The sequence below is a fragment of the Primulina eburnea genome, chromosome 1 (genome assembly GCF_022965805.1).
Source record: "Primulina eburnea isolate SZY01 chromosome 1, ASM2296580v1, whole genome shotgun sequence".
Lineage (NCBI taxonomy): Eukaryota > Viridiplantae > Streptophyta > Magnoliopsida > Lamiales > Gesneriaceae > Primulina > Primulina eburnea.
In genome coordinates this window covers 1169140-1181910 of record NC_133101.1, presented here as the reverse complement: position 1 = coordinate 1181910, position 12771 = coordinate 1169140, and the positions used below count along the sequence as shown (strand labels likewise).

Here is a 12771-nt window from a genome sequence, read left to right as displayed (position 1 = left end):
GTGTTTTTTTTTTTTTTTTTTACACACATTCATATACACCAAGTGAATAAACCAAACCCTAATTAACTTTGTACCCTTCTAGACAAATGATTCAATAGATTGGTATGAATTTTTGAAAGATGCAATCTTTTCGGTCGGTATAGTTTTTTTCGGAATATTTCTAACATCTTTTTTTATATAAACTCATTTATTTCCTCTTTCCAAAATTTCGACTTAATCAATTGATCATTTGTTAAAACAGGTGCTAAGAGAAGTTGTTTGGACAAAATTATAAATGTTATATATGATTGGTTATATAATCATGCTTATATAGATATTTTTTATACAACATCCTTAACTGATTCGATAAGAAGATTGACACAATTAACTCATTTTTTTGATAAACGAGTAATTGATGGTATTACGAATGAGTTGGTTATATAATTTTTTTTTTGTAGCAGAAGATATCAAATATATAGGGGGTGGCTGCGTTTTTTCTTTATTTTTTCTTCTATTTCTCTTGTGTATCAATTTCTTCCTTACTTTCCACCATTTCTTCTGTTTTTGAGGTTTCTTTTATATATATATATATATATATATATATATATATATATATATATATATAGACACACACATTCACATACACAAGTGAATAAACCAAACCCTAATTAACTTTGTACCCTTCACCAATCTTTTTCACCTTTCTCCTTTTTCTTAATTTGGACCACACGCTATCTTTTCCAGTTTTCTTTCATGCCACGGGACCTTCAAGATTAGGCTCATTTTTTTCTGCGTGATAATTACTTCCTTGGATCTTGCGTGAAAATTGACATTTCCACGCCTATCTTATCCGCCCAAGAAACTAAAAACCCTTTTTCTTTGTTTTCTTCTACTCCGCATGTTGCAAATATATGATTAAGAAAATGAATATAAGCAGGCCTAAATGGATATATATCCGAAGTTTATTTAGGGTTCTATTCCGAAAGTCCCGAATGCATGGAATGAGAAAATGTTGGAGATACGTAAGTTTGACTAATTATCAACATCATAAATCAAACATTCAACAATACACAGCGGGAGTCAGTAAAAAAAAGCTTACAGGCTTGAAATTCAAGTATCTTAGAATATATAATCACAACAGGAAAATTTGTCATTTGTCAACCATATAATTCTATGTGGAGGTCAGTACTGCAACTCATTACAATTATACTTTCAGCAACGAACAAATTTATATATTCATCCAGTATAAAAGAAGTATAAACGCATCGAATGGTTCGAAGTACCTCTCCCAGAACGATGAATTCGATTCGAATCTTTATTTTTAATAATAAAAAAAAGGCTTCACCAATAGAGCACTGGCTATCGTAACTAAGAATGTTCCCCGTTGTTTTGTGAAGGGAGAAGATTTGCAGTTACACTGAAATTAGATGGCCTTACCGGTTGGGCAGCATGATAGTCATCAACAGTTGAAGTGATTTGAGAAACCGATAACTGTGAAGCCTGAAAATTCAGTTGTTTCGGATCGAATTCTGAATTTGAAGAAGGGAAATGAGATTCATATGTACTTTTTGCAGATTGATACACCAGAATTTGCTGAGAACCTGCCATTGGCATCAGGCTGATATTGTGCAAATCTTCCCGTGCTTGATCCGACGGTTGAGATAGAATTAAATTGGAAGGATCCCATCTGAAAACTTGATTATTAGATGTAGTATTATCGAGAAATATTGGTAATGAAGAGGGATTTGGCCTAGAAATAAGGTTGTTTGCAGCAGAAACAACAAATGCACCCTGCTTTTCGAAGTTGAATTGCCTTTCCTCTTGATTTCTTGGCCAATTCCCATCTCTATGGTCACTTTTCCCACTTGGAACATCCTTAGATTTCCCCCAGAAAACATCTGACTTAGAATATTTCATCGGATCATCCCAATTTACCGCGCTGCCTATGATCTTTAAGCCTTCTTTGTTAGATCGAGAGTCCCCAAATTCAAGAAAATCTGGATTGTGATGAAAATTTTGGCCAAATCTTCCATCAGGGAATCGGAGTGGTGGCAATTCATCAATCTCATGTTTTGCAACATTAAGCAACCAGTCCACCACCTTGCTTGGTTGGTTTAGAGCTAACCTGTCCTGAAGATCATACAATTGTATCGCTGTCGGAACCGACAACCGCACTCGCCTGTCGCGCAAACCTCTCACAGTAAATACTTTGCTGTGTCTATCTTTGCCACCAAACGCTCGAGAAACCCGTACGATCCGGGGATCCTTAAAGCTAGACCATGACGACGATGATGTTGAATTCGATGAGGCCATAGAGGTAGTAGTGTTTGTGCTGCTGATCTCCTGAATTGTGTTATAATCTTCTTCTTCTTCTTCCATTACGTCTCTCATCTGATAATTCTGGAACTCAAGGAAATTAATTTACTTGCTAATGAAATCGATGAAACTTTCGAAATCTTGAACCCATCCTGCCGAAAACTTCCCAATTCCAGCTCCAAAGAAACTACCTGTCATGCATATTGAGCATGAAAAAAGGTTTAAAATATATCATGTCAATATTGAATAACAGAATCTTTTTCATGAAATCTATGAATACGTAACATATGTCGAACTGCAAATTAATGATGTGAGATTTAACACTCACATACCAAAAAAATGGAATTATGGAGCTCCTAACTCAGTAAACATTTCTTCATTAAGAAATCTGCCAGGAAACGTACTTACCATAGCAAGCTATCTTCAGATAGGATAATTGTTTTTTCGTACTAAGCATATATATTTGCAACTACGTATTTATTTATATATAATCCAGTTCTGTGCTTGGAGCAAAGAAGATGCTCGGCCTGAGCCAGACCATTCTCCATTGGAAAGAATAAAAGAATGGTGCAGAAGCGGCCACGCGTACTCTTTACATGAGCTACGAATTAAATGTGTTGGTCAAAATAAACCACGGTATTAGTTGTTAAAAAATTTACCAGTGTTTAAAAACAGCTCCTAAAGATGCTAAAAACCATTTCTCATTAATCCCTGTCTTTCCTTTCGAGGTGACTTGAATACCTTAATTTGAGAGAGGGTACGTATTATTTTTACGTACTTTATTTACGGTGTAAGAAGAGTTGTTGTATTAGTCTGTCAAAACTCTCCTCCTTGATCGGGTGGAAAACGAAATAAATGACATTCATGAAGTAATGAATGGATTAAATGCATATTTCCGAAATATTGTGAATCTAATTTTTTTTAAAATAGTTTATTAACGAAGACTTTCGCACATTCCCAACTTTTTTTTACACCAAGCACTTGGGTGTATATATATGATTAAAAGTAGCATTTCTCTCTCTCTATATATTTTTTTAAGTAAAAAAATGATATTTTTATAATTTTATATGTAGATATATATAATATTCGATTTTCTATGTGGTTAAATATGATTTTTCATCTATTATTTGATAATAGATGATGGCAAAGAAATTATTCCGATATAATTATATTTATGTAAAATTTTAGTACTATACTTAAAATTATGCTTTGTATTAAAATTTAATTTGTCTATACAGATGTATGGTGTGTCAAGGGGGCATTAATTTGAACAAGTCTGCCCAAATTCTTGAATATATCAACCAGATATGTTTATGCCGCCACGCCTCATTATGAGCTGAATTTATTGTACCTTCAAGTAAAGAAAATCATTTTTGCTTTATATAGTTTTCTAAAAAAAAAAGTTATTCTCTAAACTAAATTAACATGGTTTTTGGACGGTTTTGCAAAAAATTAAAATTTGCCCAAAAGCTAGAAAAAAGTATTTTAAAAAATATACTGAATGAAATATTTTTCAGCTAAATTTTAAAGATTAAAGATTTATATTATGTTATTAATTTTCTTGTTGGAAACTGGCCAAATCAATATTTCCCTCGATAATACAACAAAATATCGAAATCTTCAAATGCCAAAATTGTTGAACAAGTCCGTTGATTTCTTAATTTTGACATAATTAATGTCTCTTGCTAATTAATATATACAAGAAATTCAATACTCCCACGTAGTTAAAGCTATTCATTTAGCTCTTAACTAGCCCAACTACGTACAAGTCGGAAAATATTCAAATTACACGTATAAAATTTATATTTATATAGTATTTTAAATATTATAAAATTTCAATTACTCACTTGATTAAAATTGCCAACCATATTGTTGCCCTTAATTTATTTGGAGTGTATTTAATTACTATTTCTTATTTTCATTATTACTATATATTTTTATTTTATAAGAGGCCAGGCCCCAATTCCATAATTACTACTAATAATAAATAAATGGTCAGCGGATCCTATACATATTTGTCTTTTTAAATTAATACACATATCCACCTCACATGACTCAAGTACTCCTTACTTCACTATCCTGATCACATTTGTTTCCAGTTACTTCTTAAATTTTAGACGTCCCTTAATTTTGTATCCTTATAACCTATGTTCCTATATCTTAATTAATCTCGAAATTTGTTTCCCATATAAAATAATAAAAAATTGTGATTTTGGTTATATTTTGTCAAATTTCGATTTAAATTTTGTATTTTTCATTTTTTGACAATTTTTAATAACTTTTCTAATTAGTGTTGACATGATATTTCATGCATACATCAGTGTTACATCAATTCATGATATCGTCAAGTCAAAAAAAGAATAAAAAAATCAAAAATAATATAATATAATCGATATTTAACAATATAATGAAGACATGCTCGCAATATACCTAAGTAAAATTCCTTAAAACTAACACTAACATTTTAAACTAGAGCGCAATGTCAAATGACTTGTAAATACTATATTTTCATTATAATTAAAATTTTAAACTAGAGCGCAATGTCAAATGACTTATAAATCAAGTCACATCCATTCCAACTGCGTAAGGGGTCCATTTCAAACTCGTGGGCTTGCATCAAGTTCTGCAGTTTTCATCGATGCATCTCTGGACCACTTTTATAGCTACTTAAATTTTATTATACATTTTTCTACTCCCCCAAGTAAAATAGCTTTGAAAAAATCTAAATTTCAAATTTTAAAAACTTTTATATAATTTTAATTCAAATCAGGATAAAATTGCTCGTGTATAATATAACTAAGTAACTTATCAAAATTTGAAACAATAAATTAGGTTTGACGATTTATTCACTTAAAAATCAAGCCCGATTCAATTAATTAAAATCATGTCTAAATATCTTAAATTTAATACTCGTAAAGTCGTACCCGAGCTCAGACCCATATTTGATATTACCCACCCAAAATGTACTGGGTCGGGTATGGACTAGATATGAACTCATGGTTATCATGTCTACTCATTATATATATATATATATATATATATATATATATCAGTCAGTTGTGGCACATACGAGGCATATGATCCTTTAAAAAATGTTTTTTAAATTTTTAAAAAAGAAATTTATAAATTTTTAAAATAAAACGATAGAATCAATATTAAGCCTATTTTTAATATGAAAAAATATTATACTATGTTTAATTTTCTCAAATTCTGATTTTTTTCCTTTTTCATATCAAAACTTGAAAAATTCAGTATTCACCACTCCCTTTATAATTTATAAATACTATATTTTCATTATATTAATTTGTTAAAATTAAGTACCGGATAATAATTAAATTTTAAGAATAGCTTTAATATCGGTTTGTTTCACCTGTACGGACAATGAACGGTCCGGATCATTCTACATGAATGATCCGAGCCCACCTCTTTGTAAAAAAATAAATCGACTCGAAAAAATCCGAGTCGTTGGATCGATCTCTACGGACACTGTCCACAGAGATTGTGTCGACTGAACCTATAATATCTAGTCTGATATTGTTCAAAAAAAAAAATATCCAAGTCTCCTCGAAATTCCAGAGTTCGTACGGAGATATATCTGACACGTCACATGCGTGCGAACGCCGCATGACGTGATCATTTGGTCCTATGATTTACACGTCAGTCCATCAGGAACCCGACACGTGTCCAACAATTAAATGCTTATCTAACGACTTATCCGGGCCCCACCAGAGATCTTCTTTCTTTACTGATACTCTCTCTCTTTAATTGCGGCCGAACGCTGATTTCATTTTAGGTTTGTGGCCCAGACTTCAATCTACCTATTAAATAATTATATTTGGATCCAATATTTATTCGATAAACTAAATATTTTGTAAAACAAAATTTATTTTAATTATTTTGACCAAGGAAGATTGAAAATCGATAATAAATAATAATTGTACATATTAATGGTATCAGAATGCAAATTTCATATTATTTTTTTTAAAAAAAATAAATCAGATATTGATACAAAAAGTACGAGTTAGAAAATTGAATACGCGATTAGTGTTGCAAGTGGAGCAATTAGGAATTAATCAATGTTCGTTAATCGTTAGTCAAGATGGGATTAACAAAGCCTAATTAATTAATACATCCCACTTGATCCGACTGTCCCACGAATTATTTAATTTATCTTTCGTGCTAATTGATGGGAACTATATAAAAGACGGGGATATATTTTATTACAACCCAATTTAAGGTTGTCCCAGACATGTATTTCTTTTTTGGCATTGAGAATATTAATATTAGATAGCTATCATATTGCGTGTGAATGATAATTAAATTTTAAGAATATTTTTAAAATATAAAACACCTAAAGCGATTGTTTGACTCGACAAATTAATTTTAAGAATATTTTTAAAATATAAAACACCTAAAGCGATTGTTTGACTCGACAAATTTTAGATGAATTTTAATTTTTTTTTAAAATATCTAGACAGACAAGATATTAAAATTTCGAATTTCGTATAATCTTCAAATTTTGTATGTAAAATTACAATAATAAAATTGTTTTTTAAAAAATAATATTTTAGTAGTTATTAAATAGGTAAATGAGTCGGGAGAGCGTGTAAACTTAAAAAGGCCATCTGGAATGAAAGTGGAGACAGTTGTTTACAAGTCATCCTCGAAAACTGGTTGTCTCAACCACGTGGACGAACCCAACCTTTTTCCATTCATCACGTGTCAATTTCACACTACCATTTTTATCTCCCCCTTCCTTTTCAACTCTTGTTCATCTCTGTTTTGGCCTTTTTCACACACAATTTTTTACTCCTATTCCATGGCTTTTTATCCATTTCGCCTGCTGTTTCCTGTGTCTGAATAACCCGGAAAGATGCGGATTTGACGGATTTTCCTCGTCTGATGATTGATATGTTTATAGGAAGATAGAAGGTCTTTTGAAGTTAGCAGAGTTTTCTTGTTTCTTGGGGTTTTTTTTTTCGTGCTTTTCTGAGGGAAAGGAGATCACCCGTTTGAGTTTTACTTCCAAGATTGATTTTTTTTCGCTTGGGTTCCGAGAAATTTGGTGACTTTACACTTGTATTGTACGAGTAATTGAAAGGAGCTGAAGGGAACCGAGAAAACATGGATGGGTATTCGAATGATCTGTTAAAGAACGAATTCATGAGCCGTAATCGTGTTTCGGATGAGAATGTGAAGTTGGAAGAGGAAGATGGGGAAATAGAGCTGAGTTTGGGGCTTTCGATGAACGGCAGATTCGGAGTCGACCCGGAGAGGAAGAAGCTGAGGCGCGCTTCCTCTATATCAAATTTGGTTTTCGCAGTCGGCGTCGCTTATAATGGGAGTCGCCACAAAGAGCGTGGGGCGGCGCTTGAGACCTACGCGCCGCTGGCGAGGGCATGCTCCCTCCCCACCCAGGCGGAGGAGTGGCGCCACCGGAAGGTATTGGAGTCGACGAGGAGCATGGAGGCTAGAAAGAAGAGAATGGAGAAGTTGAAGAATGTGAGGATGTTGAAAGATACAGAGATTTCTACTGAAAATGGTAATAATGGCAATGGATCGAATGATTTAGCCACCGTGAAAGATAATGTTCGAATTATTGGTGATGGGAATCTTAATTTGGTCGAAAATGTGAAGCAAACATCGCAAGGATCTATTGGATCACAAAGGAGTGGTTCCTCTGGAATTTCCGATGGTCAGAGTCAAACCACAGAGGGTATACTTTCTTTCCTTTCTCACCTTAAGTTCTTCATATTAGGCTATTTGGGAAAACAACTTGATAAAGAAATAAACATCTTTTATATCTTTTATGTAAACATAGCTCTTGAATGTGTAAATAATCTGTTGATGCGAAGATCAACTGATTGGTTGAAGTTCTGTTGTGATAAAATCTGTGATCTGATTTTTTTTGTGCTTATTGAACTGTGTTTTGCATCTGTTGTCTTATTTAGTTTCTCCACGCATTTGTCTGGTTTACTATGTATATGTATATTCGGCTTTATGAGATTGCGGTAACTATCTTGGTGGCATCAAATGTAGCATTGGTTTGGGATGGATATTGAGAATTTATCTTTTTGCATCAATTGTCTCATCTAGTTGCGCACTCCTTTGCAACATAAACAAACATGTGGTTTTGGCATTATAATATCACATTAGCAGGAAATGTATTTGGCTCATTTTGATTGCTCTTTTCCAATGAATATATATGGCTCATTCTTTTGGCGAGATTGCGTAACCGTAAATCTGAATTTATTCCCTCGTTGAACACACAATTTATGGCAGGACGTTTCTACTTATCAAATCTAGAGTTTTTCCCTTGTTAATCGAGTGGCTGATCTCTGTAGTTGATCCATTCTAATGGCACTTGAGAACAGATTAGCGGGCACCTTAAAACCGGTTAACTATGTTGATCTAAAAGCTACTATATAAGTTGTCTTAAACTGCCAGAAATGTGGATACGAGCTACTGCTTAAATCTTTTGACTAGGAATAGTATGTGTGGAAATTATGCACCAAATTTTATTAGAAGAGGAGGAGTTGCACAACGAAAGCCAAAACCCTTTCATTTTTCTCTTATATTTGACAGGAGCAAAACAACTAGCTGAGGTGAAGAGCTCTTCCGGCAGTAAATCTGAGCTAGAACGAAATGAACAAAAATCTACTATTGAAGCTGCTGTAAGGGAAGCAAAAGGACCAAACATATCGCATCAGAATGTAATGCAAGATATGCCCTTTGTTTCCACAAAGGCGTATGGACCAAATGGTACAAAAGTAGACGGATTCTTGTACAGATACAAGAAGGGAGAGGATGTTAGAATTGTCTGCGTTTGCCATGGTATGTTTCTCTCACCAGCTGAGTTCGTCAAGCATGGTGGCGGCGGCGGCAATGTGGAGCACCCGTTGAAGCACATTGTTGTTAATCCTTCTCCTCTCTTGTAATTGGACCTTTTTTGATTCATCTTTTGTTGTTTCAACACCATTAACACAAAGGGTTTTTCTTTAAACTCTAGTTTTATTAAATACAATCTTGACATTGTGTTGGACGTCAACTTAGTTTCTGAAGAAACAAATGAAAACATCAGAAACTTGAATGTCATTGTGAAGTCTTCGTGTAGGTAGTGTTTTGATCTCCTTTCTAATGTAACTTCATTCCACTTACAGTTTATAATTTTTTAAGATAATCCTTGTACAACAAGATCTTCCACCAAATTCTTGATGTTCCTCTCAAAGGGAGTGAAAAGACATAATAGTTAATATTTATTGAAATACAGTACTGCTGCCCCTTCCTAGAATCATTTCTTGAGTTCTATCTTGTATTAAAAAATAGGAGTGATGGTAATTGTCTATCTTAGGATAATCGTTAAAAGTTATGGTGATTGGTGACTTATTTTAAGCGCTCGAGTTATCTTTTCTTATTATTATATAAGTGTAAATTTTTATTGTTCGTTTATTAAATTGTCATAATGTCTTATGTTTGTCTTTTGATAGGTTTATGTTTATCTTTTGATATCACCGTGGTTATTTTGCTATTTGTGTATTTAACTTTGAATTTCTTTTTTTCTTTGTTTTTGATTGGGTGATTTCATTCCAAAGTTACATATAAAGGTTCAATCTTGACATCGTCGCTCCTTTTGGAGTATCAACTAATTTAAAACTTAATTTGAAAGTCATATTTTGAGCTTAATTTGAAAGTCACATTTTGAGCAGACATTTTCGAGATGACACTAATAAACAATGGATGACAAATGCTTTTCCTTGTATGAATCTTATTTCAATAAAAATTTGATGAGTCAATCTACTTACATGTATTGTTTTTGCTGATATATTGTATTTTTTGTATTTTTGTCATTTGTCGGATATTCAACTTTGAATTTTCTCATTTCTTCATTTTTTTTCTTGTCTTTTGGTATGTCTTTTAGTATGATTATAGTTATTTTGTCATTTATGTTGACTTTAACTTTTTCTCTTAGTTTGTTTTTAGTTGGACAATTTAATTTTAGAATTACATATGAGGTTCAATTTTGGATCGCCACTCCCTTCGACAGTTGAGTGTTTTCCAAGTAGTCTAGTTTGCTCCCCGCGGAGTTCTAGTTCTGTACTGTGTCATGAATTATTAAAGAAATGATAGATAATCAGGTTCAAGACTTGAAATCTGTCATTTACATAACAGTGGAAAAAAACTATTCTTTGTAAGCTACTCCTTTGTTTTCAGTACCGTGAATTCATTAAAAGCTAAACTTAACAGCACCGAGGCCAACGAAAGACGCAAGAAAACCATCTTGTTTCTGATGCTTTCAGGGTCGTTGCGTTTGGACCATGCGACTGCGTCTGAACTTTCTCTTGTTTCTCTGTTATAACCTTCAACGACCTCGATTTCCCACTCTCACTCGCAAATCTGAGACATTAAAAGAACATAGATTGGTTTGACATCCAGTTCATTTTCTTGAAATCTGACGCGGAAAGGTAAGCTAAAGATTCTCCTTTTATCAGTAAAAAAACAAAGAAAGATCATTCAAGAAAATGCAATAGTCTTACACAGGAAATGCAAAAGAGCTGCCGCTGTTTCCACTCTCATCAGAAAGGCGGGGCAGGCTCGCAGAGGTGGCCGCAGCTGAAGGACGAGCTTCTTCAACTGGAGTTATTGTCTCCTTCACGTGTTTTTTAACATTTGCACCAGCGGGAACCTTTGGAACCTTATCAGAGTCTTCTTTTTCGAGTACTTTGGAGACCTTAGCAGATTTTACATCATTCTCTTCATGTGCTGGTACTTCCATAACTGGGGGAAGGCTGCTGCTAAACTCGCTGGGTTTTGGTTCAGAAGCGTAATGAAGAATCGAAGATGAATTGTTGTTCCATTCTTCAAGCCAAGGCGGAAGTTCTCCGGATTTACCAAAAAGAATGGCATTATCTCTGGAGAAACTGTTGTTCCCCATATGAATACTGAATAACGACTCATTCGAGGCAACACTCCAGTCCGTGGTAGTTGTAGGTTTTGTCGAAAAAATATGGGATGGAATGCGATTGGGATCATAATTCGCTGGCTGCCCCATGGTTTGGGTTGGAGGAGACTTCATTTGCCAAGAACCTAACGCGGGGCTAGTCTGAGAAATACTATGAGTACTAGTATCTGGTGAAGAAATGAATTCTGGCGAAGACGACAAGTTCCCATCTGATTTAGATTTTGTTGATGTATTATCAAGACTGACCTTTTCACCGGTATTGAATTCTATTGATGATCTAGAAGAAGATGATGAAGAAGAAGAAGATGAACGAGAAGAAGAACACGGAGAGGAAACCTCATTATTCTTTCCTACAAGTGGCTTTCCTTCATCATGCTTAATCTCAATGTCTTTCTTACCACGTTCATTGCTTCCTTGGACATGCTCAGATTCCATAGTAACACTGCATGCATAGTGAAGTAACATTCGATTTTTAGTAATACCACGAAACGAGGCGTTCTGTTGACATACACGGCTTAAACATAAATCTGTTGCAGAAAAAGGAACAGAGACTCCAAATTCAAACAAAAAATCTGATATTTTTCAGTCAGTTTGTTTAATTAGGAACGTGTCTTTAGAGAAACCAATAAACATATAATATACCATGAAAGAAGCTACATAATACATTCATGCAAAACAAAAAATGACAAGATAATGGCTCAGCAAGAGATTTAAAGGGAAAACTTTTATAGAAATCGAATTAAAACCCATTCAGGATCCAGAACACATTGTCATAAAAAGAATGCCTATTAACGGGGGTTCTTGATAATCAAGTTGCAAATTCATATTTATTATAATGTCGGCTGAATTATGCTTTCTTGATGGTTAAGACACTTATTCTTGGTTATCAAGATATGAGCCATATTCTGCCATGATTGATTATTTCCAATTTCAATCAAGAGGGCTGTTACCATCTTCGTGGCATGATCGATCCACGCATCAGAATCAATCGACATTACCTGAATCAAGAAACATGCGAATCAAGATTCCATATCCACCTTTCTAGTTTGGTCTGTTCCTTCTAGCCAGATATATTATGGGAGGATCATTTCACCATAAAAAAATAAACCTTTAACAAAACCCACAAAAGTGCAGATCAAGAAACCTTGCAGCGAGCGCTTGATAATCAGAAAATTTGGACAGAAAACTTGATGAAATTTTTTGGGAAACGAAAGACCAAAACGAACGGTTGGTTTTAGGGTTTATTGTTGGAAGGATTGTCCTTTCTTGAAATGGAAGGCAAAGCGTATGTTTCGGACATTTTGATAGATTCATATGTTTCTCGACCAATTATATATGGTATGGTTTGGCGCGGGAATATCATTGCAAGGAGACAGGGGGACCAAAATTCGGATTATTTCACCCTACCCTGCCTGCAGGGTACATCCAAAGTTCTGGCCCAATTTTTTTTTTTTAATTTTTTTATTCCCCATGATATGAATCTCAACCCTTGATCCTGGGTGTGGGCACTGCCCCCA

The 12771-nt window shown here is 33.9% G+C and overlaps 3 protein-coding genes across 3 annotated transcripts; 1 reads left to right on the top strand and 2 right to left on the bottom strand.

Annotated features, from left to right (window-relative positions):
- Nucleotides 1–987: 987 nt before the first annotated feature.
- LOC140836760 (transcription factor TCP5-like) lies at nt 988–2871 on the bottom strand. Its single transcript, XM_073202558.1, has 2 exons — nt 2620–2871; nt 988–2486 (listed from the first exon to the last, which is right to left on the bottom strand). The coding sequence occupies exon 2, from the start codon at nt 2368–2370 to the stop codon at nt 1348–1350; it is 1023 nt and encodes a 340-aa protein (XP_073058659.1). The 5' UTR covers nt 2371–2486; nt 2620–2871; the 3' UTR covers nt 988–1347.
- A 4162-nt stretch (nt 2872–7033) lies between these two features.
- LOC140836691 (ninja-family protein AFP3-like) lies at nt 7034–9489 on the top strand. The gene is made up of 2 exons (XM_073202433.1): nt 7034–8011; nt 8881–9489. The coding sequence occupies exons 1-2, from the start codon at nt 7420–7422 to the stop codon at nt 9231–9233; spliced, it is 945 nt and encodes a 314-aa protein (XP_073058534.1). The 5' UTR covers nt 7034–7419; the 3' UTR covers nt 9234–9489.
- Nucleotides 9490–10429: 940 nt separating this feature from the next.
- On the bottom strand, nt 10430–12558 carry LOC140836619 (uncharacterized). Its single transcript, XM_073202310.1, has 3 exons — nt 12253–12558; nt 10830–11696; nt 10430–10689 (listed from the first exon to the last, which is right to left on the bottom strand). Exons 2-3 carry the CDS (start codon nt 11687–11689, stop codon nt 10533–10535), a joined length of 1017 nt encoding a protein of 338 aa, XP_073058411.1. The 5' UTR covers nt 11690–11696; nt 12253–12558; the 3' UTR covers nt 10430–10532.
- Nucleotides 12559–12771: the final 213 nt, after the last annotated feature.

Coding starts and splice junctions, on each gene's coding strand:
- LOC140836760 (XM_073202558.1), bottom strand. CDS start 2,370: ATGAGAGACGTAATGGAAGAAGAAGAAGAAGATTATAACACAATTCAG.
- LOC140836691 (XM_073202433.1), top strand. CDS start 7,420: ATGGATGGGTATTCGAATGATCTGTTAAAGAACGAATTCATGAGCCGT. Junction 8,012..8,880: donor TCAGAGTCAAACCACAGAGG/GTATACTTTCTT, acceptor TATATTTGACAG/GAGCAAAACAACTAGCTGAG.
- LOC140836619 (XM_073202310.1), bottom strand. CDS start 11,689: ATGGAATCTGAGCATGTCCAAGGAAGCAATGAACGTGGTAAGAAAGAC. Junction 10,690..10,829: donor AGCTCTTTTGCATTTCCTGT/GTAAGACTATTG, acceptor TTAATGTCTCAG/ATTTGCGAGTGAGAGTGGGA.